This window comes from Conger conger, chromosome 9 (assembly GCF_963514075.1).
Source record: "Conger conger chromosome 9, fConCon1.1, whole genome shotgun sequence".
In the NCBI taxonomy this organism is placed as follows: Eukaryota; Metazoa; Chordata; class Actinopteri; order Anguilliformes; family Congridae; genus Conger; species Conger conger.
The window spans coordinates 30,485,825-30,510,261 of NC_083768.1; the positions used below are offsets into that span (position 1 = coordinate 30,485,825).

Sequence of the window (24,437 nt, forward strand, 5' to 3'; positions counted from 1 at the left end):
GGGTGGTTTCAGTATTATTTCTGAATGTTGTATAACTTCAGGGTTATTTCTGTATATGGGTTATTCAAGCTTATTTCTAAATACACATTGTTCACGCTTTTGAATACAGGGTGCTGCCAGTTGGTGTTGCCCCCAGACTGAGCTATGCAATCTGGCAGGCACTCGGAATGGGGGATCCAATAGCGAGACCACAACGTAAGTTCTTTAGAAAATAAGGTCTTTATTTTCTCAGGGTAGGTTGGTACAGCGAGGGTCAATAGCCAGCAAACAGTTATAGCAGAGATAAGGCAGTTCGTAAGCGATAGTCCGGGCAAAGGGTCAGGTCTCCAGCAAACAGATGTATTGAGGATAATCCAAAGAATAGTTGCGGTCACAGGCAATGGGTCGAAAACAAACGGGCTAATTAAACAGAAACACAATCCGGAAACGGAAGTCGATAAACAGAAACAGGTCGAAAAACTACGAGTCAGAACAAGACAGAAGGAATAAGCTAAACTCGATGGTCGGGGACAAAACAGTTCAAAACAGGTATCAATACGAAAACGCTGGAGAGTATGGAATAAACACATCTGGCAACTAACTGCACAAACAAGGGTTTTACCTATACACAGGTAACGAAAGGGAACGGGAATCAGGAGGGCAAACAATCAGGAAGTGAAACAGGTGAAACGAATGAATGAAGTGACAGGGAGACTACGGGGTGCACGGAGGTGACAAAAACACGAAAACGCTAACATCATAGGCCAGGGGTGTCCAGTCTTATCCAGAAAGGGCTGGTGTGTATGCAGATTGTTGTTTTAGCACAGGACTAAGACAGCTGATTCTACTCATCAAGGTCTTGATTAAAGAACAGGATTAGTTCATTAGTATAATCAGGTGTGTTGCTGCTGGGTTAAAACAAAAACCTGCACCCACGTTGGCCCTTTTAGGATAAGATTGGACACCTCTGTCATAGGCAGAATGCAAAACATGAAAAACACGAAACCTAACAGCAGTCACTGTGTTGGAGAACTGTGTTTACTACACAGCTAAAACAAGCTCAGTTGAAGTGAGGAATCGCCAGGGAAACCCCAGAAACTGGAATCCTGCCTGTCCCCTGAGTGAGCCTACCGGTCAATGTGTGTTCCCCATGGTGGACTGCTCTGATACAGTCAGGATTCAACTGTGACCTTGTGGAAAATCACTGAACCAATGATTAGTGTTACTTATTTCTGAATATGGATTGTGCCAGACTTATTTCTGAACACTGGTTGATTCAGAGCTATTTCTTCACTTGTGTTGTTGCATCCAAGGATGGGTTAGAGAAACTTTATTGAAACCTGTTGCAGAAGCATCAATAGCATGGGTACCCTAGGCATGAACACAAATGGGCTACCGTATAGGATGGGCTGAGGAAAAGTCTCATTCAAATTTGGTGATTTACTGTATGAATGGTTTGTAGTACTTCAGCTTACTCCAGTTGATCTGGATATTGAAGGTAATTCAAACTAATAAATTCTTAAATAGCTGTTTTTTTATTATGGGATCAATTTAGCAACTACTGCAGTTAGACTTAATCAATTGAAATGTCCATTTTTGTTTGTGGTACACATATCAGCAGAACTAGGGTGGTGCCTGTAATAATTAAGGTTGTTTTCTGGATTTCACCCCACCCTGTTGTTTTTCCATAAATAGAGTAGTCCATTTCTTGGCTTCTTGGCTTATACTGTGGAGGTCTACTGAAGGTCTTTTATATTGAGTGCGGATGCTTTCCATCCCCTATGCTTTTGATGTGTCCTCTTGATGGAACTCTCACATCCCGACTGACCCTTTGATTCTGTCCATCAGTGGAGAAAGTGAATTATACATCCAGACTCAAGGGCTCCTCTCCCTCGTGACCCCCTTCCATGCAATCCGCTGACCCTTCATCTTCAGTACAAATCCGCTGCCAAGGAGTGTCGCGAGGTAGTCTTTGATTGAGCTATAAGGGCTTTCAGTATGTTTACGCATTTCTCCCGCATACCCTGAGCTGTCCTCAGAAAGAGCAGCTGATGTCTGCCAATCAGCGTGAGTGTGTGGAGCAGTCCGCAGACTCGGGGCCAACGCAGACGGGTAATTACAGCTGCGGGGTTGTCCTTCTCCGTCAACGGTCGCCGGAAGTTAGCTGTGTAAAATTACCTTGCGCTCAGCGATCTGCTGTGACGCCGTGAAATATTTATGATGTTTTGGTGTTCCGCTCGGAAGCTTATTAGATGCAGTGTCTTTGCATAATGGCAGCACAACAACTTCATGAATTATTTACTGCCCGGCATTTATTGAAAGTGTTGAACATTAAAAAATTAAGCATCTCAGTTTGCCGGCTCGCTGTACAGTCTCCGTGGATCAACATGTTTCCTGAGAGACATTAAGCAAGCCTGTAGAAACATTTGTTTTAACATGTTTCTATGCCAGTGAATACCGTACTTCTGTGTCTGGGAATGTGCTACAGTGTATACTTACAGGGCGTTTATTTTTAATCAGTGGTGGCCCATGACTAAGAAGACAGGCAGACACGACTGAATCTTTTCTTGACTGCTTTCAGAAATGTGCTGTTGTTATACAAAGAAATGTATTTTTGTACTCAAATTCATTTTGTACCTTTTGTTTGAGAAAGAGACTGGGCCATTTTTTTAATTATTTTCCATGTTACATTACATTATTACATTACGTGGCATTTAGCAGACGCTCTTATCCAGAGCGACGTACAACAAAGTGTAATGTAATGTACTGTATAACAATTGAAATAATTTTAATACAAGCTAGGATAAAGATAAGAATAGGAGATAAATAGTACAAGTTTAAAATAGGATGGGGTGGGATGCAAGTGGTGGGGTTGGGCTCAGCTGCTAGGTTTGGATTTGTTTTGTGGAGCTTGGTTTTCAGGAGTCATTTCGGTTTCAAATGTTTGCTTCCTATAAGTGCAGATACTTTTCAGACTTTGAAACTTTTGTTGTACGTCGCTCTGGATAAGAGCGTCTGCCAAATGCCATTAATGTAATGAAATGAAATGAAACTGTACATTATATACAGCGCTACAGCCCACAACTCAAATTCTCACACTCTGATGCATGCACAGATGGGAATGTTCCTCTAACGCTGGGAAGTCTGGGTTGGGGAAGAGCATGTCTGTCTACCTCAGGATTAATCTCTGCTCTCTGCCCCCTTCCCTCCCTGCGCAGTGGGCTCCTCTGTAATTATGTCCTATGGGGTGTGAGGTGGCTGCATGAATGTCAGTATTTCAGCATTTCCGTTACTCTGGGAAAGCCACCCGCCCGTTGTGGCTGGTTGTGGCTGTGGCTGTTTGTGGCTGTGGCTGATTGGTCTCCTACCATTACACCCATGATGAAGCTTATGCCATAATATGTGCAATGGAAAAGTGCATGTGAACACGGATGTGGTTTCTGACTGTGTGATTGGCGGGACACCCCAAAATTGGTGTCCAGGCTTCCAGGGCATAAACTCAATAGATGAGGTGCATGGGTGTGGTAGTCAAGATTCAACACCATTTAATGACCCTAAGCAGAGTTTTTCTGAATGACTGTGCCCCCCAACCCCCAAACTCTCAGTTTGAGTAGCCTGGCCATGAACTTATATACTTAGTGATCACTTTATTAGGTAGACCTGTACCCCGGCTTGTTAATGTAAATACTTAATCAGCAATCATGTGGCAGCAACTAAATGCATAAAAGCATGCATACGTGGTCAAGAGGTTCAGCCGTTTTTCAGACCAAATGTCAGAATGGGGAAGGAATGTGATCTAAGTGACTTTAACCGTGGAATGATTGTTTGTGCCAGAGAGTCTAGAGTTCACAGAGAATGGTGTGAAAAACAAAAAACATCCGCAGTTCTGCGGGCAGAAACGTGTTGTTAATTAGAGAGGTCAGAAGAGAATGGCCAGACTGATCGAAGCTGACAGGAAGGTGACAGTAATAAACCAATGCAAATATCCACACGGTACAACTGTGGTATGCGGAAGAGCATCTCTGAAAACACAATGCTTCAAACCTCTAATACATACCTATTAAAGTGCTCACTGAGTGTAAATGGTGGTAGTGAGCCAGGGAGTCGGGACAGCGGGGGTCTGCGGTGGCGTGCGTCTCGTGTCAGAACGGTGACAAACCGTCTCCCGCTCCACCGTCCATCTCACACAGCCTCCGCTGCCAACGGGGGTGACAAAACGGTGAGGAAACGTGCGAGGGAGCCATCTGCCCTCGGCCGATAACGCTTCGGAGACGAGGGGCTGGTGGGGTAATTGGGGGAGGGGCTTAACGGGTTGTGATCCAGGGACACCGATGCAGAGGCATCGTCTGAACACGTGCCCTGTGTCCTGCAGTGTGACTCTGCACAGCCCTTCATCTGAAACACTCCTGCTGAGAAGCAGCTGTTCTGCTGTACACCCTCACTGCAACGGCATCCTTTATGGAAAACACTCACAGCGACAGCTACTATCACGAGCCTCCACAATAGGCACATCACAGGACACTTTGTACAGAAGGTCATACGCTTTCAATTTGGTTGAAGACAAGATGGTTGTTGTTTTTTTAAAACAAATTCTTATGCATGTTTTTTTCTCCTAATTTGGAATGCCCAGTTCTTTGAACACCAATCGTGGACATAGGCATTCATATAGATTTTTACTTGGGGCTCATGTCGGGATATACGTTGAATTACCGGTATGTTGTTGTTTAGCATGTATGCTTTCATGACAATGAATCCCAAGGAAAGGGTTTATTTGTATACTCAAAGCACACACCAGTTAGTGACCTTCAGAAGACCAATATGTGAACAGTGGGTTCAATGTTTTTTTTTTCATAGGAAGACTGTAAGTACATTGGGCCTCGTGCAAGAACATTTTCACTTCTAACTCTCATAAATGAAGTAAATGTTATACAAGATGGTATACGTTACTGTAGGTTCCATCAGATTTATGGTCAGTTGGATTAACAATAACAAGGCACATCTCAAGGGCTGCGGTGGTGCAACAGGCTAAGATGCAGCAGACTTGTGGTTGCAGTTTGCTGCAGTTGCACACCGGGGACCGGGGTTTGATTCTCGGTCCTGCCAAAAGCCAAGTTTCGCCGGCTCACATGGAGCAGCATAATTGGCTCGCTGCTCCAGGGGGAGGGACTTGGCAGGGTTAGTAGATCGCTGCACAAAAAGCACCTTGGGCGCCTCGGAATCACGGTTACCAGCATGTGACGGCTTGAAGAAGGCGTGTCGCTCTTGTAGAGCCGCCGAAGGACGGGGTGTGGGCGGTGTATCTAATACTAGCTCTAATTGAATTAGACGGGGTACGATTGGCTACCAAATTGGGAGAAAAAAGGGAAAAAATCCGAGAATAAAAAAAACAAAAAAAAACAAGGGGCATCTCACATAGTCGGTACCTGATTGGGTAGACTGCGTTTTTTTGGCAAAACGTAATAATATACCGACCGCTGATAAACTTACTTTTATTCCCCCTAAACAGTCCACTAATATACATTTCTGAAAACATCTGAGGCGAGAAATAAGCAATGCAGTTACTGAATCTTCATTCATATTTCATCTGCCTAGTTTGAAAGTTTGATGTGAGGTTCTGCACTGCAAGACTCTCCATAGAAAATGAATGGAAGGCGTTTCCATGATTTGTACGACAGGTCAGGACCACTCGTAAATGCTCCTCCCCGGCACAGCCCTGAGGAATCACTCATACAAGAGATTTAAGAACAAGTCTGCTCGTACTAGTGGTTCTTACATGAGGTCCACTGTGTTATAAACAATGAGACATCTTCACGACCCTGTCTGATGTGGGGATGCTGGTTCTATCGATCTGATGAAAACATAGTGTAGTGGTGAGGCAACAGGCCTTGTGACTCTGCAACTGAAATTATATTTTTATATCCAAGGTGTGGCATTGTCAATGTACCCTTGAAAAAAAGACTTTTCCTGATGGGCTTCAATACAATATCCAGCTTTATAAAAGGATAATATGTGAACAGCAGGAGCTTATTTTCTGGTAAGCAGCTCAATGTAATGTGTGTAATTGTGAAAGAGCACTCACAGCAGGGAGTGTCTCTTCCGAGCAGGCGAGATGTTGGAGTTTTCTACACTTGTCCTCAGAGGGTTCCCTTTCCCTGTGGAGTCAACAGATTTTTGAATATTTGTAGGATTTTTCTTTGTGGTTTGAAGCATTGACTGTGTCAAGATGCCTCATCAGCCTGCTTCAGGAGCCTGGGTGGTGCTTGTTCCATGCCTCCACCTAGTGGGATAAAGTTGTAAACAGACTCCTCCATGTGTGTGTGTGTGCGTGTGTGTGTGTGTGTGTGTGTGTGTGTGTGTGTGTGTGTGTGTGTTGTGAGTGCGTGAGTGCATGCGTGTGAAATCTAATGTAATGTACTGTGTGTTCATGCATAGGTTATGCCGTTACATGCAAAAGTATTTGGACAGCAACATAATTCTTGTTTCTTTGGCTTTGTATTCCAGCATGTTGGATTTAAAATAAAATAATATGAATATGATATTTAAGCCCAGAAAAAGCCCAGCTTTAAATTCAGGGCATTTGCCTCTGTATTGGGTGACTTGTGCAGGAATTACAGGCCTTTCTATACACAGTCCTCCTATTTCAGAGGAGGAAATGTATTGGGACTATTGGCTGCTCAGCTGTTTCTTGGCCTGCTGTGAGTCTTAGCATCATTAGTTCAGGCACAAGAAAGCTAAGAAAAGGCGTAGAGCTGCCACTAGATGTGGAATTTGCATTTGAAGTCTGTTACTTTTGTCTCTCATTATCAGGACCAAAGAAGTGTCAATGTCAGTAAAGCAGGCCAGCCTTAGGCTGAGAAATCAGAATAAAACAGAATCAAATCAGGCACATAGCCAAAACATTGGGTGTGCCAAAAACAACATTGTTAGGAAGAAAGAAAGCCGTGGTGAGCTCAGCAATACCAAGCTGTATATAGTGCATCATGTAGGCTAATGGATCAATAAATAAACCAAAAATAGGCTTACCCTCTAGCTCACTACAGTATATAAATGTCCTTTTTGTAACACAATGGTTTATATTTGACCTGCTAAACCAGGCTTCAGTTTAAAAGGGCAGCTTCATATTGACACTTGAACTTAAGCTGACAACAAAGTAATTAACTAATGATTTATCAAATGTAAGCTCTGCCCGTCGTCTGCCACATAATAATGACAAACTGTTATTATTGTTTTATACTTATCCAGTTTTAATAACTGGTCTGTTGTCAAGATCTGAGTTAATCTCGTTATTTATGAATCCCAAACTGAGGCAGGTGTGTCAACTTTTCATGACTTCGCCTCGTGGCATTTTCTTCTCAGATTGTGAGTATTTGTGCCTTAGTTTTAAATGTCATAGGGGGGTATTGAGTTGCAGCACAGCCCTGAGATGTGTTAGAGACACAGAGCTTCATAATCTTTTTCTCTACGGTGCCGTGGGCATGGGGGCCAGTGCCCGTTTTCTGACAGCATTGCGTTTGGCACAGGCCACCTCCCTCAGTCCCCAGTGAGCACCAGTCGCGGTGTTTTCTGCATCGTGGACTGATGCCTCAGCCTGCCCTGCAGACCGGTTCACTGGGCACAGACTGCGGGGAGGGCTTCCGGCTCCTCACCCTGCCATGAGTGTCACGTCAAAAACTGTCCCCTGCCGTAGGCCTTCACAAATGCATCTGCCTGCCCCTTCTACGAAAGGAACTTTCATTTAAACTTTCTGTAGTCTTCTTTTAGATTCACTGTTAACATTGTCCTGTAGCTACAGGCCAATTTTTGTCCGTGGCATTACATAATTCTACATACCTGTGTACATTTCCTGCTGTTTATTGTGTCCTGTTAAAGTATAATAGTATGATTTGCTGCTTATGATTTGCACTTTGTTGTACATCGCTCTGGATAACAGCTCCTGCTAAATGACTATATTGTAATATAATGTATAAATATGCAACAAATGTACTCTGTATGTACTGTATGTATGTGGTCTGTTGTTTTTCAGTCTTAAGTATGTGTATTTATATCTCAGTCAGTACTGTGCCGATTAGTTAATTACCAAAACAAGGAAAAAGAAAAAACAAAGCGAAGATTGTGTCTGTTTTTCAGAACAAATAGCTGGTTCTGAAGTCTTTATGAATAGCTGCATAATATATGAACTCTCAATATTGGAAGGACTTCAAAGCTTAATTCGTTTTTTTTTTTAAGTTGAGAAAAATTACACATCACAGGAAAATGGAATTCAAATATTTCTAAGACTCTTTTAAGCCTCTATTAGAATCTCTAGATTCCAGTTGTTGCGACTGAAAATGAAGAGTAGAAGGGGCTGAGTGCCATCTTGTGAAAGAATGAAGCAAGTGCAAGTGTGTGAAACAACATGCCCCTTACAAGTTCAAATTATACTATAATTACATTTACATGGGGCACATTCATCAATACTGCATAACATCACTATTGGAGTTCATTATGTTAAGTGACACTACATCTTGGTAAATGAAAACATTCAGAAGTATTTCAGTATACTGCTTTCGTAACAGTGGTTATTGTTTTGTTTTTTGCAGATTTCTGATTGTGCTGGGGTGTTTGATTTTGGCCATCTTAACCACTTTTAAGGAACATGAAAAAGTTTCAGCGCACTGGCTTGTAATATTGGTAAGTTCACCATTCCATTTTTAAAAATAAAACAAATGTCAAAATTTGATAACTGCCATGAAATAACACTTAATATGTAAAAAAAATGTTTTATCAATTCAGTTTGCTGGTCCTCTCTGACAATGACATTTCCATTATTAACCATAAATTGTCACATATAAAGTGTTATTGCATGGCAGTTATCAAGACAGCATTCATGTAATACCAATAAAGTTTTCATTGTGCCTAACAAGCATGTCCTGTCAGTGGAAACTGTGTTGAAGGGCTGTTTCTGTGTCTCGTTGCTTCCTCGTAGGAAACCTTCACGATATTCATCTTTGGTGCGGAGTTTGTGCTGAGAATATGGGCTGCTGGGTGCTGCTGTCGTTACAAAGGATGGAGGGGGCGCCTCAAGTTTGCCCGGAAACCACTTTGCATTTTAGGCAAGTAGGTCCACCAGGACACGGGCTCGGAGTGCCCCAACGCAAGGCAGTGTCATTTTGGCATTGTTCTCACTTCATACTCCACTCAGTCCATATGCTCCCTGCAGCTGCTGTAAATGAACTTTCAAATGAATTCTGTATCAGGCAGCAAAGAGCAACGATATTTTCACTGATGGAAAGGTTGTAAAGATTGAGGTAAATGTACTGTTATATGGTGTTGTGCGCTGCATAGTGAGATGTGGTGGCATACTGTATCGTGTACTATAGCATCGTGTGCTAAGGTGTACAGCGTGTGATGGTGGTAAGGCGTAACAGAAAGTGCTGTAGTGTGAGGTCTGATATGGTGAAACAGGTCTAGATGCGATCAACATTTGTCCGTATCTTTTTCCGAAGGCTTTTTTCACCAAAATCAACTCACCAAACTGTGTGAAGGATAAGCAACTCTTTATTTGAAAGTACCGTTTAAGGATAAACGCTGTTGGATAAGAGTCTCAGTGCCCGCTGTGATAAGGGGCGACCGCACAGTTGGCCGCGGGGTGACGGCCGCTCTTCTGCCTCTGACAGACATCTTCGTGCTGATCGCGTCCGTGCCGGTGGTGGCGGTGAGGAACCAGGGCAACGTGCTGGCCACGTCCCTCAGGAGCCTGCGCTTCCTGCAGATCCTGCGCATGCTGCGCATGGACCGCCGGGGAGGCACCTGGAAGCTGCTGGGGTCCGCCATCTACGCCCACAGCAAGGTACTGCACGACCCCCCTCCCCCGCTTTTCAACACCCACAACCCCATTCCACTTGGTAAAAACTCCCTCCCTCTCCCTTTTAACTGGACATTTATTTTGTGAATTTGAGCTCACTCAGGGAGACTTGGATATGTAACTGTCCAAGCTGGCATAAGCTGGTATTGCTGAGTCTGAGCTGGTCAACCAGCTAGTGTTGGTAGCTTGTCTGAGCTGGTAGCTGGTAAACCGGCTAACAGCTGTTTGAAAACATAGCCTGAGCTGGTCAAACCATGTCGAGCTGGGAGCTGGTCTGAACTGGTCAACCAGTTACTAGCTGTTTTAAAACCTAGCTTGAGCAGTTTTTTTCAGCTCGGAAAAGTTAATACTAATACTATGGCACTGTCACTGAACTTGACAAATCTTGAGACAGATGCACTGTGAGACCTTTGAATGGTTGAGTTGGGTGGAAGGAATTGGTGGCATTGAGCCAAATGTACACAAGTCTGGTTAGGGCACAGTCGTCTGTTTGGAGTGGTCAGGGAAAAATCCCCTCTGCTCCAGGAACTCATCACTGCCTGGTACATCGGATTCCTGTCCCTCATCCTGGCCTCCTTCCTGGTCTACCTTGTGGAGAAGGACGACGTCACCATGGAGGTCCCGGGCGGCGAGAACCCCACCGGCCAGCCCACTCCGCAGGACTTCGACACGTACGCCGACGCCCTGTGGTGGGGCCTGGTAAGAGAGCGCCCATCCTGAGAGCTGGCTCCCTTTCCACCTGATCAGTCCTTCAATTCCTGTGGAAAACAACACCTGGTGCCCGTTCTGAGTGTCAAAATCCAGTGGGCTGCAGCGTCTGCTGGTTTTTAGTGTGCTATAGCACCACAGATTAATTTAAGTCACTGACTGGCTAAAGTATCCACACGAGGCCTTGCAGTAACTGTCTGCAGTTGGAAGGAAACCACAAACACCCACACCCACACTCTCCTGGACTTGAGATTCAGACCTCTGCTCTATCCTGTGAATATTATTTTGAGGAAATGCAAAGCAGTGTTAAATGGCATTGAGAAATAGACACTTTTAAATTGAACATAAACTGGCGTAAGACTGTGTATTATAAGGCATTGTACCTGCTCCGCAGATCACCCTGACCACCATTGGCTACGGGGATAAGACGCCCAAGACGTGGGCCGGACGGCTACTGGCTGGCACCTTCGCTCTCATAGGCGTGTCTTTCTTCGCGTTGCCTGCAGTGAGTGACGACCCGTGTGTCTTTCTCAGCTGGCTGAGATACGGGGTGTGACAAAATGGAGTCCATCTTACTGCCGTGTTCATTTGCTGTGAACATTCATCTGGATTGGTCTCTTGTGAATGTCATGATAAATAGAGATGATTATAGGTGTGGGTATAGACAAGGTGATACTATAATGATGTTATTATTGCTACTGCTTATTCTATTATACATTTTTAATTACTGATTGTATGACCACAATCAAAAAAAAGATCTTGAGCTGGTCAATGTTGTTGCCATTTTTCGGTAATGCTATACCGAAAGGGTTGTGAAAAGCGTGTGTGTTTCTCAGGGAATTTTGGGCTCAGGGCTGGCTCTGAAGGTACAGGAGCAGCACAGACAGAAGCACTTTGAGAAGCGCAGGCACCCTGCTGCTGGACTCATCCAGGTGACCAGTTCTTCTGCCTTCCTTCTGCCGTCTCTGTGAACCCGGCTTGATCTGTGCAGACCTGACAAATGCATGGGGTCCTATTCATGACGCAGTCACAGTGTGTTTCTGTTCATTAATGATAGAAGGAAGGAAAGGCTGAAATGTCAAATGACATTTTATAGTGATGAAAAACCTCAGGTGAACAGATGAGATGAGAGAGAACATCCTGTGTTCAGTTTGAACAGTATGGGGAAAAAATGAGAGGCTTGCGTATGCGATTGCTTAATGACCACCCACGGTTTTATATTTCAGCAGAAATAATGAACATTAAAGATAATATGGTACTGTACAGCAAGTCGTTTGTAATTTCCACTGCAGAATCATGATTTCTACATGCTACTGTAATAACACTAGAAATGATAACAGTGTAAACAAAACTGACGATAGATAAACTGAAATATTCAATAATCCTCATGCAGTCGGCGTGGAGATATTATGCCACCAACCCAATCAGGGAAGACCTTGTTGCCACCTGGAGGTTCTACGAGACCGTCATCTCTCTGCCCTGCTTCAGGCAAGTAATCAGCGTGGTTTTAGAAGGTGGTCTTAACAGTGAGCCCTACAGAGCTCATCAATTATTCATCTGCTCGTGGAATACACTGAGCATCACACAAATCTAATCTGGCCACTTCTTTAATAGTGCTGGTGTCTGCTTTGTTTTTGGTTTGTTTTTGCAAATGCAATACTTTTTCCATCTTCATTTGCCATGTTTTTGCAACCACTCTATTTGCTGTTTGTATCTCTATTTTGCATTAATGCCTTTGTGTTACTTTTGAATGTTTCTTCTGCATGAGCTGAATTTAACTGATGTCAAGGCCTGGGTTTCCATAGCAACTGGATCCCAGTCAGACAGCCAGACCTGCATTTGTACAATCTATTGTTTTATTATTAATTAATCTACGTATGCAGGCCTTTTGTTTGCAAGTGATATAATTTGGCATTGCTACTATTGTTTTATCATTTCTTCATTTGTTTATATTCAGTTTGCATGAGATGAATTAAGCTGAAGTCGAGGGTTTTGTTTCCAATGAAACCTGGATTCCTGGCACAATATCAAGAACTATATCTGGAAGGTAATAAAGGTGTCAGCTCGTTAAATTATTTCTTATTTATATGTTTGCATTCCAGTTTCAGTGTGAATTAATCAGGGTTAATTCGCTTTCAGAACATTAATCAAAGTAGTGCAGAACTGAACCACTGTCCATTGTCCACTTTCAAAATGCGAATGATCAAAATATTTGATTTTAGTTTTATTTTTGAACGAACAGATGTGCAGAACAGCACAAGTAATGTTTAGAACAGTGGTTCTTAACCTGGGTTCGATCGAACCCCAGGGGTTCATTGAGACAGTCTCAGGGGTTCGGCAGGGGTCAAGACACACACAGTATAGCCATTGTGCACTAATAAAATATATACCTATGTTTTGAAGAAATCATATTTTATTTTTCCAATTACGAAGGGTTCGGTGAATGCACTGATGAAGCTTGCATGGTTCAGTACCTCCAATAAGGTTAAGAACCACTGGTTTAGAGGGTTCCAATAGTGTGAGTTTTATATGAGAAATGCATTATCGGTGTATTTAGAAATAGATTAAAGTTCATCAGATGTCTTCTCTTTACCCCTTTCCCATCTAAAGGAAGGATCATTTGGAAGTAATGGCAAGGTACGTGACTTTCCCTTTGGAAATACAGTTGGGTCACAGTGCGTTTTAGATTCACAAGGCCGTGGGTAATGTCTTTTCAAAGCTCAACAGAGCTATGTCAGAGACTTATGAGTGTACATGAGAATCTGTCCCTCTGAAATAAAGTTTGAATCCGAAGATTAATGAAGATCCTAAAATAGCCGTCTTTAAATAACCTTCTATATTAATCTATGCCTAATGTGTCTCTAACAGTGAGTAAGTGGTTAATGGCCACCATTAAATATGTATTAAATATGAAATAGAGTCTTACATTTCCTGTTAACTAATGAGGAAGTCACTGCTGCTAATTAAGTTTCAAGGCTTTCCTGACATTTGGACTTTGAGTTTGTATCTCAATTACCCCTCCATCAGTAATGAATAGCTGTCAGACTGTCCTAAAACAGTGCTTAGTGCTTTTAACAGGATTTATTCGAGTTGTAATTAGTTGTCTGGTTCTGTTGTAAAATTTCCCCTCAACTACCCTGTCTAACCTTAACAAGGAACCACATTAAAAACGATCATTGGAAAATTAAGGATGTGATTGAATGGAGGAAGGGAATCATTAAGCCAACCCCGCTTATTCACATCAACATGAACAATAAACCGTATATGTGCCAGGATTGCATGCAGATCTGATTTCTGTGTAAAAAACAAAGTGTGCTTGATTATATCTTCTCATCAGAACCCCTGGGCTTCTGCAGATCGCAGTCACGATTAAGCTGCAATGCTATGTATTTTGATCAAGCGACAGTGCATTTTCATAATCCCATAGACAAATGAGCACCTCTATTTATAACTATGTATATTTGTATATGAGCACTCCAGTGTCAGATTTTATGCTACATCTCTTATATAGTAGACTATCAGTTATTAAGTACTATGTAGTGCCAATTCAGGCAGAATGCTGTAGTCATTACCACAGTCTACCACAGCCAAGAAGTTTTAAGTTATTAGTTGTAAGCATATTTTGGCAGGCTAGGTAAGTAGGTAACATGATGCACATTTTTCACCAGTTAACATGGTTCACCTGTTATGAGTTAGGATTTGTCAATAGGTGGTGTTGACTGCTACCAGCTTCAGTGGTAATGCAGAACTAACATATCCTCAGTAGATTTCACAATTGGGGGTCATTTGAAGAAGTAAAGAATTCACAAAGGTTTTCGAGAGCCATACGAACAATTATGCAATCTTCTTAACCGTAATTACATTTTGCGGCGTGGGATGTCTTTATTGTTTTTTTGCGGTCTGTCAGCCTGTTAGCATTGCTCTCACGCCCGGAGCTGTTCCAGGAGAGTGCCTTTGTTTGTACTTCCAGTGATGAAGAGCGAATGGCTAACAATGTCGACTGAAGGTGAAGTCAGCCACGCAAAACCAAGGCTTCTCTTTTCACCTTGACTGTTTACATTCTGGGGAGTTGCTCTTGGGGAAACAGGTGACTGATACAGTGATACAGTGTCATGCCTCATAATTCAGAAGTAAAACCTGGTCATGCTAAGGCCTGATTCTCACAAAGCTATACATATTCACTGCAGCATTGCTTAGGGAGGGAGGGGTTTCCCTTTGGGCGATAGCACCTCTGATTTGTTGTATCTTCTTTTTACCAGAAAGCTTATGGCACCCTGGCATGGCTTTGTTTCCTCTCACTGTTCCCACCTTGTCCACCGTGTTCTTTAGCCCTGCTGTCACGCAGTTGACTCCCCTTGTGCTAAAAAGCCTCATTGAAGTCACGCTCCAGTACCTTGGCCAACATGCCACTCCTCTACTTTATTAGCTTCTCGCTAATCCACGCCCAGTGCCCCGTATTGAATTGCCTTCCAAATCCTTGTTGGCAGCTGACCAAAGTCAAAGCAAATCACCCTGCCAAGCTGAAGGGCTTTAAGCCTCAGCGATAGGATCTAGGAGTCGGGCATTAGTGTTGTCGACATTATCGGCACTTTTCAGAACGACCTGGCAGACACGACCGAACATTCTGCCCCATACCGGGTGACAAATGAGCCACAACGCAGCGAACAACCCACAGCTTGAGTCATCTCTCGCTCTCTCTCCGGCCTGTCACAATCATTTCCTGCTCGTCTATTCGGAGGGGGAAAAAAACCCTCTAAATTGGGCCGTTGAAGACGCAATGAGAGGAATTACGCTGCCACAGAGGGCAAATTGCAGAGCGGAGGGGAGGGGGCGGGGGCTGTGACCTTTCCGGGCCTGCCTGTCCGACGGGCGGACAGCTAGGCCGCTCGCCTGCGGCTATCTCGTGTGGCTTTCCCATCTTTATTCACTCGCAAGAAACTACCGGCGAGAAACCCTTTGTCCGGGTCCATTCCAGACTTAATGTCCCGCCATTCTCCGGACTCTCAGCGCCTCAATCTGCTGCCTTTATGCCGCTCAGGTGATAGAGGGCCATATTGTACCTTCTGTGTGGGAGCAGAGCGCAGAGAATACATTTCAGGGAGCTAGTTTTCCCCAGTTGGGGGAACGAGGGTTTAGATTTACAGGGCGGTTCTGTCACTGCCAAACATCATCAGTAATTCCAGAATAAAGAGCTTGCTTTCTGGCAGCCTTTGAATCTTCCCTCGTGCACAAAGGCAGATTCTGGTTGTGCTGAAGCGATGGACTGTAATACCCCTGAGAAGCGGGTGGCAAGACGAAACCAAGACACAGAGAGCAGGCTTAATCTTTAACGCTGTGTCCCAGTTTTGTCAGTTTCCATCAGCCGTGGGGACCTTTTAGGATATACAGAGCACCACATACCATAACTGGTGAAAGATGTATTGAGTTACAGTGTATTGCCATCGACTGACAGATTGTTTTTTTGCTGCTGTTTTTCATGTTGCAGGTGTAGGAATATTATTGGCAGATGATACTTCAGACTTATAAAAACCATGTCTATAAATACCATTTCAATTCAGATCTTGTTTAAATTCAGATCTACAATTTGTTTGTAGTTACCGTGATCGTCTCTCTGCCATTATCACTTTAAACCAAGTTTGTTAGAAGCTCTGTTTTCGGCTTATAGGAGTTTATCAGTTTCAAACACAAGACAATTAGACCTAAAATGAGCTGTCATTCAAAGTACCCAAGTTAATCAGAAACTGGCTGGATCCTCTCTGTTCAGCATATTATGTGGTAGCTGGCTGCAGCATCTGTCAGTTGAGAAGAGTGGAAATTATGGTTCAGACTGCCTTAACCTTTCCGAGCCACTGAAAGGATTGAATAACAGGAACAAATGGCCCAGCAGAAGGCCATTATAATCCACACTATTAATTGTTTCAAAGGTTACTCTTTCCTTGAAATAAGGTTGAGAATTGAATACTGACCTCCGATCATTAAAAGAATTGTCTCGTTAAGATAATGCATTTATTAAGTCTATTTTAGAGAGGTTTTTGCACCAATAATTTATTACAGTCATCAGTGCACTAAGTGATGTTCACTTGTGTGCAAGTCTGTGGCCCTACTTTACAAAAAGTTGCCCCTTCCATTCATTTACAACCACGCTATGGGATTACTGTAATGCATAAAGGAAGGTTAGTTTATGCTTCTGTGATATGTACAGTAAATGGCCATAGGGTGCACAGCATATGAAAGGAGGTAATAAGCCGTGGAAGGTTTGGTAGGACCACAGATTGCATACAATATCTGCCTTATGGTCTGTTGACTTTATATGTGATCCATGCTCCAACACAATTATCTTTGTTTGATATAAAGATTAAAAAAAAATTCTAGTTCAAAGTAATTCAAGCTAAACTGCAAAGCCCTTTCAATAAATAAAGGGCTTTGCATAAAGCAGTCAATAAAGAAGTCAGATCTAATAATTGGCATACCACATATGCTTTAAAGGTTGCTGGGGCTTAGTCAATACCAAATGGCAATCACATCTGCTGATGGAAAGATTCCCTGACATTACAGAAGAAAAGCCGGCACAGTATGCGTTTCATTTCAGGATGGATTAAAAGTTGTCTGACATTTAGTTTGTTTCAAGGTTAAAACTGAACATTGACACTTAGCAGGCTTTAAGAAGCATTTGCAACAGCTAGCACTGTGGAACCACACAGAAACTGAAGCCAGAAACGAATCAAGTCAAATTCCCACAGCCCTGGATAAGCAACCAATACACCCCATCATTTCAACTAATGGACGTTATTTGAAATAAAACCGTCATGAATCTCCCAGTGCTCTATATGTCACCATACATAAAATACATAGTTTAAATACATTTCTATGTATACAAATAATACATCTGTGCACTGTAAGTGCGCACTCTGTGTGTGTGTGTGTGTGTGCGTGCGTGTGTGTGCGTGTGTCTCATTGTGTGTTCATGTGCGCGCGTTTGTGTGTGTGTGCGTGCATGTGTGTTTGTGCGCGTGTCTCATTGTGTGCTCGTGCATGTGTGTGCGTGTGTGTGTGCGCGTGTCTCATTGTGTGTTTGTGTGCATGTGTGTGTGTGTGCGTGCACGTGTTCGTGTGTGTGTGTGCGTGTGTGTGTGTGTGTGTGTGTGCGTGTGTGTGCGTGTGTGTGCGTGTGTGTGCGTGTGTGTGTGCGTGTGTGTGTGTGTGTGTGTGTGTGTGTGTGTGTGTGTGTGTGTGTGTGTGTGCATGTGTGTGTGTGTGCGCGTGTCTCATTGTGTGCTCATGCTGTGGTGCAGTGTGTGGCAGTGCTTCAGGTCTTCTTCTCCCCCCCCAGCCAAAAGCTGAGTCTTCTGGAGCGCGTCCGGCTGCCCAACCCGCGTGCCCCCGCCGCTATAAAGGGAAAGCTGATGATGCCTCTGAACCCGGACTCCATACAGGAGAGTCCCACCAAGGAGCCCAAGCCAGCTGGCTTCAGCAACCGTGAGAGGTTCCGCACGGCGTTCCGCATGAAGGCCTACGCTCTCCGACAGAGCTCTGAAGGTAAGGGGGGTGACAACTGCCCCCTGCGGGCTTGGATTTCAGAGTGGGGGTGTGTTGAGGCCTGGGAACTTCATCTGCCCACCAGCACTGAGTCCCCTAATGTTTTTGAGGTTCTTTTTTTGTTTTACATTTGGACTAGATGTATGTCGGTCACCCACTGCTGAACAGAAATGCCATCAAACTTTACTACAAAGGGAAATCGTCTGGTAAAAGATAAGCAAGCCCTGTTAAAGCTATGTAAATTCTGTTCTGCTTATCAGAGTTTTTGTGTTCCCTGAGCTTTAGTTCTGCATTCTGCCCCTGGGAGGTCATAAGAAACAATTGTGATAAATCCAGACTGTCAAATTAGCTAATTGTTCCCTCAAATTAGTAACCTGTTCCCTTGTATTTGTAATCTGTTACCTGGAGTTAGTAATCTGCCCCCCCCCCCCCCCCCATTACTAAATGGTGCCCTCCAATTAGTAATCTGTTATTATTTAATTTGTTTCAATGATTTTTTCATGCAAGCCCTTGAATCAATAGTTAGTGCTCTCAAATTATCACAAATAACATATTTTTCCCCTGTTTAAACTTTGACATTGTCATAGAATGTAATTTCCATCACTCTGGTTAAAGTCCAGCTCGTTTTCGGTATTGTGCAGTGTTCTGTGCATGCAGAGTGGGTAAGAAGCATTTAATGTTGGCTTGCAAAGTTTAATGTTAAATGTCATGGTCACCATGAGGGTAATTTGAGGGAATTCATTTCTCATTCAAGGGAACAATTTGTCCTTTGAGGGCACCAATCAGTAATTCAAGGGCACATTTTACAATAATGTGTTCCTCCAAAAGAATTTACCTCAGGCATAATCCTGGTCTCTTCTGAAAGATTACCCTTTGGTGGTAGATTTTTTTTCTCACTGAAAAGGTTTTCAGTACAATAATCAATACAATAATCACAATGATGTTCTGTAGTAATATTCATTGAGGTCCATTGATTTAGGTTTTTCGCAAATGCCCAACCCCCATTAACAAGTCAAATACATTACACAATTTCACATGCTTTTTATTTTTAAAAAGCAGACTTGCACCTTATTTATAAAATGTATTGAGAATGTATTTAGATGCAGACCGATACAAACAAACTATACACCATTTGAAAAGTTGTACTGTATTGTGTTGCTCACGGATGGGGGTCACACCTATACAGTGCAACTACATTACCAATACTGGCCAGAGAAATGTGGGCTCCAGAGAGCCTATACAAAATGTAGATAATATCATTCATATGTACAAGTACTTTTATAGAAGTATGTAACGGCGAAACGGACAACAATTGTTCCAGAGAAATTCAAAGTATTCGATGGACATTCTCTCGGCTTTTCTCCGTCATTAGAATTGCGTTATTGTATATTTGGTTTGAGCTACCCTTGCCATGAAAAGGACCCTGACATTACCGTATTTCTTGTAGTACATGATTTTTAAAAATGCAGAGTAGACAGCCCCCCATGCTTGTTTTGCCATCCAACTGTTCTCGCTAAAGCTTTAAATAAGCTACCCTGATAGAGCTGTGAGCTTTAATGCTTTCAATCAGTGTATATATTGTAAATTGCACAGTGAGGAAAAGGGAAGAATGCAAAAAAACCCACATTGGCCCAGCCCTTAAGGGGTTTAGGAACATATTGAAGTGCCAATATGTAAGATTCTCATTTTTGGTTGGTTTTGTGATCGGTGTTGGTAGGTGTTGATTACATTGCAATTTCACACTATAATAATATCACACTAATATCCTATTACTGTACATGGTTACATCCAGTTACATAACTCAGCAATCCTGCTTCGTGAAACAGGGTCTTTCCTTTGCTAGCACTGACATATTTGTCATAAACCTTTTCCATCAGGCAAATTCAAGTAGGCTAGTCAGTCGCTACATGCTGCAACCCACTGCAGTTGTGTTTCAGAAATACTTTGTATGACTTGGGCATGGTTAACTTTTATTCATGCTATGAAGTCATCTAAAAAGAATTTAGAGTGACACCAAATTTGAGATGCTTAAGCAATATGAGTTAGTTGTGGAATGAAATGGCCGCAGTGATTTCTGTTGTATGAACCCTATCCTTGGCGGCACGGATGGTGCAGTGGGTAGCACTGCCGCCTCACAGCAAGGAGGTCCTGGGTTCGAATCCCCATCGGCCAGGGCCTCTCTGTGCGGAGTTTGCATGTTCTCCCCGTGTCTGCGTGGGTTTCCTCCGGGTACTCCGGTTTCCTCCCACAGTCCAAAGACATGCACGTTAGGCTGATTGGAGAGTCTAAATTGCCCGTAGGTATGACTGTGTGAGTGAATGGTGTGTGTGCCCTGCGATAGACTGGCGACCTGTCCAGGGAGTATTCCTGCCTTTCGCCCAATGTATGCTGGGATAGGCTCCAGCCCCCCTGCGACCCTGATCAGGATAAGCGGGTTCAGATAATGGATGGATGAACCCTATCCTTAGTTACCAAACGTGACCAGTTATTACATCATCAATTTCATTGGCCACTTCCCAGAGGCTATCAGAGCTTGGGGGTTTTTCAAGTTCTCTCATTTCTCACTGGTTGTCCACAGATGCTGGGGCTCCTCCTGACCCAGTGTGTGAGGAAAGGGGGTTCCCCCCAGATATTCTCCTGGAGGAGATGATCCCTACACTGAAGCTGGTCATCCGGGCTGTCAGGTCAGGGCAGTTCCATGCACATAACTGCAGGGGTTTTACAGATTGCAGAAGCTGTCCAATTATTCAAAGCCTTTGAAATGAGGAAAAACAGTTACATATAATATAAACACATACCGCTAACCACAGCAAATGGTAGTATCTTATCTTACTGTGGGATACCATTAATCTAGAACCATGCAATGTATTTAAAGCCATAACCAAACAAGCAGAGGAAGCACATATTATAACACACGCAGCGCACTCTGTGGGTCTCACTCATCCCTAGCCTTTATCTGAGGGTAAAGAACCCTGAAAGGGTCATGCTCCTCAATGTAGAGTTCGGTCCCCTCAGTAGTGTTCTGGTTTGGAGCTCTTCTAGCACAAACTTCCACTGGAGGATATTGCAGATGCACCGCTAAACTTAGCCAGATTTCCCCCTTTCACAGCTGCATAAAAGATTGCGGTAGACTGCCGATTGCCTGAGGCTGTTCTCTCGGGGTGACCAATTGAGACCTGCTTGACCAAACCATCTTTATTCCGTAGGATCATGAAATTCCTCCTGAACAAAAAGAAGTTCAAGGAGACTTTGAGGCCTTATGACGTCAAGGATGTGATCGAGCAGTACTCTGCAGGGCACCTGGACATGCTCTGCAGAATCAAATACCTCCAGACAAGGTAACAGCAGGCTGCTCCAGTTTATCCTACCTTCATTTCTACTCTCCTTATGTCTACCTTATTGTCTGTTAACCAGGGGCCTACAGACTGCAGCATTCAGAGTCTGTCGTTCTGTTAAGGCAATGCTTTTGCTTATGGCAGATAGCTACCATTTTGTGCCAACAGTGCCAACAATGGTGGAAATAACTTTGATATGACCATTGTCCAACTGCCCAGTGTTAACCCCAGACTTATTTGAATGATTCATGGGCCAATCCTGAAATGTTTTTTTGTGAGTTTGCAGTTCTGTGCCCAGACACTAGTTTTTTAATAACCGATTTGTGCCTTTTGTCCTGGTCATATTGTAGAATCGACATGATCTTGGCCCCCGGACCCCCATTAACCCCAAAACACAAGAAGACCCAGAAACTACCATTCACCTACCCATCTCAGCAGTCTCCCAGGTTCAGTGTCCCATTTCTCAAATTCCACTTTCCTCCAGTATGTTGAATGCTACTGTATGATGGTTTTCCAGTGCATTTCAGCATCTAAAATTAGACAGGCTATTTTCTTCCCCCCCTCAGACATGAGCCCTACCTAGCCAAAGCGTCCATGCCAGAGCCAGAAGACCAAAGCATGATGGGAAGATTTGTCAGAGTGGAGAGACAGGTACCAATATGATTTAGTCGGTGGCGTGGTCCCTCTGCAGGCCCGGAGTCATTTGGCAGTGCGGTCTGAAGATGTAGCGCTTGTTGTTGCAGGTGGAGGACATGGAGAAGAAGCTGGACTTTCTGGTGGACATGCACATGCAGCACATGGAGCACCTGCAAGTGGACTCCGGGGGAGCGGCTCGGATGACCATGGAGCCCTGCGTCCCGGGCGGAGCCGACCTGGAGGACTGCGGCTTCACCGAGATCCGCCGCGTCTTCTTCAACTACGCCGAGGCCTGCCCGCACATGTCCTACCAGGTCCCCGTCAGCAAGGTGGTGCCCTTCTACAGCTGCCAGCAGGGCATGGGAGGGCCGGGCCTCCCAGGCGGGGGTGCAGATGCCTTCGTGGGCCACGGAGTCCCCACCTACATGGAGCGGCCCACCGTGCTCCCCATCAGCTCGCTCAACGACACCCGCGGGGGCTCAGACCAGGAGGCCCGCGGCCCCTACCGGGGCCCGGGCTCCCAGGAGCAGGGCCGGACCACGGGGCGGGACACGGACACGCCCGTCTCGCTGCTGTCAGTCACCCACGAGGAGCTGGAGCGTTCGCCCAGCGGGTTCAGCATCTCGCAGGAGCGCGACGATTTGACTTTCGGGGCGGGGGGAGCTGGGGGCCCCGGCTGGATGAAGGAGAAGCGCTATCTGGCGGAGGGAGAGACGGACACGGACACGGACCCCTTCACCCCCAGCGGACCCCTCCCTCTGTCCTCCACGGGCGAGGGCTTCCCGGACTCGGTGTGGAATACGCCCCCCTAACCCCATATGGGCCGGGCGTCAGAGAGGGAGGAGTTTCCCCGCCCATCAGCTGGTGGAGGAAAGTGTAAAGTATACATATGTTGTACAGAGCATTCATTGCAAACTTATACAAAGGAAAAAAAAATCACCCAAAGCTTTATCGCTGCGAAGCAAAGAGCAATGCATGTGATGCATGCAAGTTTAGTGGTAGGCACTGCAATGTTCAGGTAATGAAAAAAATATATAATTTCAAAGGAATACTTTAAATGCTATGCCATTTTTGTAATACTTATTTTTTTAAAGGAAACAACACTTCAGTTTTTATGCATGGTTTGCATGAAGCTGCACCATTTCAGAGTGGTTGAAACAATGTTCAACTGTGGTCAACAGCATTTCTCCTGCTCTGTAGTCAAGTATGTGTGGCTTAGTATGTTTGGGCTGGAAAAAGAATGCAAAACAAAATATTCAGTTTGCTTTTTTTGTCATACATGTTATGGATAATTTGAGGGACTTCCAAACCTTTCTTATAAGGTTTTATAAAGGTTGATAAGGTTCTTGACTGCAATAGATGAAAGGTATAAAACGTAACATTATAGTTCTCTGAGAGCATATTCTTGATATCATTTCATTTTAGTTGCAAGAAACTAAATTTGCACTTTGCAAAAGTTATATATTTTATTTATATGATAAGCAGCCAATATACCTACAAACCACTGTAGTTACTGTGTAACCTCTATGTAAGTACCCCTTGCCTAGGTGCTGTTGGATATTGAATGCAGGTAATCCTTGCCCCAAACCACAGCTTCATTCATGAAATTAAACAAGATTCAACCCCATCACTTTTGGGAAAAAAAGAAAGGTACTGTATGTAGCAAAGTGTACTTACAGTTACACAGTGTAATTGTTTGTACAATTACACTGTAATTACATAGGTATATTGTCTGTTTTATGTAAAGTGTGACTGATTTTCTGGCACAACTACATGCATCCATATTAAGAGTGTTGTTATCACAAATTTCTGAATCCCACCTGCATTATCAAAGACATGTTCAAAACCCGATACGTATTGGGTCAGATTATTGCCTTCCTTAGATTATTAATGACATTAACAATTAGCCTTCGCATACAACATTAATAGGATATGAACTAATTTGGGATTATGTGTTTTCAAGGGGAGTACATGCTAGAGAAAATATTCCTGCCACTTTCATAGAGGTTATAGGTCCCAAATATATGGAATCTACTACAAATATCATTTTTAGTCATTTATAATTTGTGCACAAAATACACAAAATGTAGCCCTGCTAATTTTGAGGATTCCTATGTCCTGTGTCATGTCAGGAAACTATTACATGTGGCATAAATGGCACATCACATTCTAGAAAATTAGATGCATGTTTAGTATCTGCATCACATAAACTCATACTGTGATATGCAGAATAAGATCTACATTACATTAAATGCTCCCTGCACTTCAATATAGCAGCCTCTCAATGCAATGAATCCAGAAGAACAACAATAAATATAACATTTGATTGGAGGGAAAAGCCAAAGCAGCTGCCCTGTAATGCATTTCTAATAACTCTTCATTGGGAGTTGAGATTCTGT

General features: G+C 43.6%; 1 protein-coding gene across 1 annotated transcript in view; it reads left to right on the forward strand.

Moving 5' to 3' along the window:
• Positions 1 to 22,850, forward strand: part of kcnq3 (potassium voltage-gated channel, KQT-like subfamily, member 3) — an 83,436-nt gene extending 60,586 nt beyond the window's left edge. The window contains exons 2-15 of the mRNA XM_061255137.1: positions 8,559 to 8,649; positions 8,945 to 9,071; positions 9,636 to 9,808; positions 10,349 to 10,522; positions 10,926 to 11,036; positions 11,368 to 11,463; positions 11,925 to 12,023; positions 13,146 to 13,168; positions 17,862 to 18,067; positions 20,646 to 20,751; positions 21,274 to 21,405; positions 21,753 to 21,848; positions 21,969 to 22,053; positions 22,146 to 22,850. Coding sequence (XP_061111121.1) covers positions 8,559 to 8,649; positions 8,945 to 9,071; positions 9,636 to 9,808; positions 10,349 to 10,522; positions 10,926 to 11,036; positions 11,368 to 11,463; positions 11,925 to 12,023; positions 13,146 to 13,168; positions 17,862 to 18,067; positions 20,646 to 20,751; positions 21,274 to 21,405; positions 21,753 to 21,848; positions 21,969 to 22,053; positions 22,146 to 22,850 — 2,224 coding nt within the window. The remainder of the gene's footprint in view (positions 1 to 8,558; positions 8,650 to 8,944; positions 9,072 to 9,635; positions 9,809 to 10,348; positions 10,523 to 10,925; positions 11,037 to 11,367; positions 11,464 to 11,924; positions 12,024 to 13,145; positions 13,169 to 17,861; positions 18,068 to 20,645; positions 20,752 to 21,273; positions 21,406 to 21,752; positions 21,849 to 21,968; positions 22,054 to 22,145) is intronic.
• The last annotated feature ends 1,587 nt before the right edge of the window (positions 22,851 to 24,437 follow it).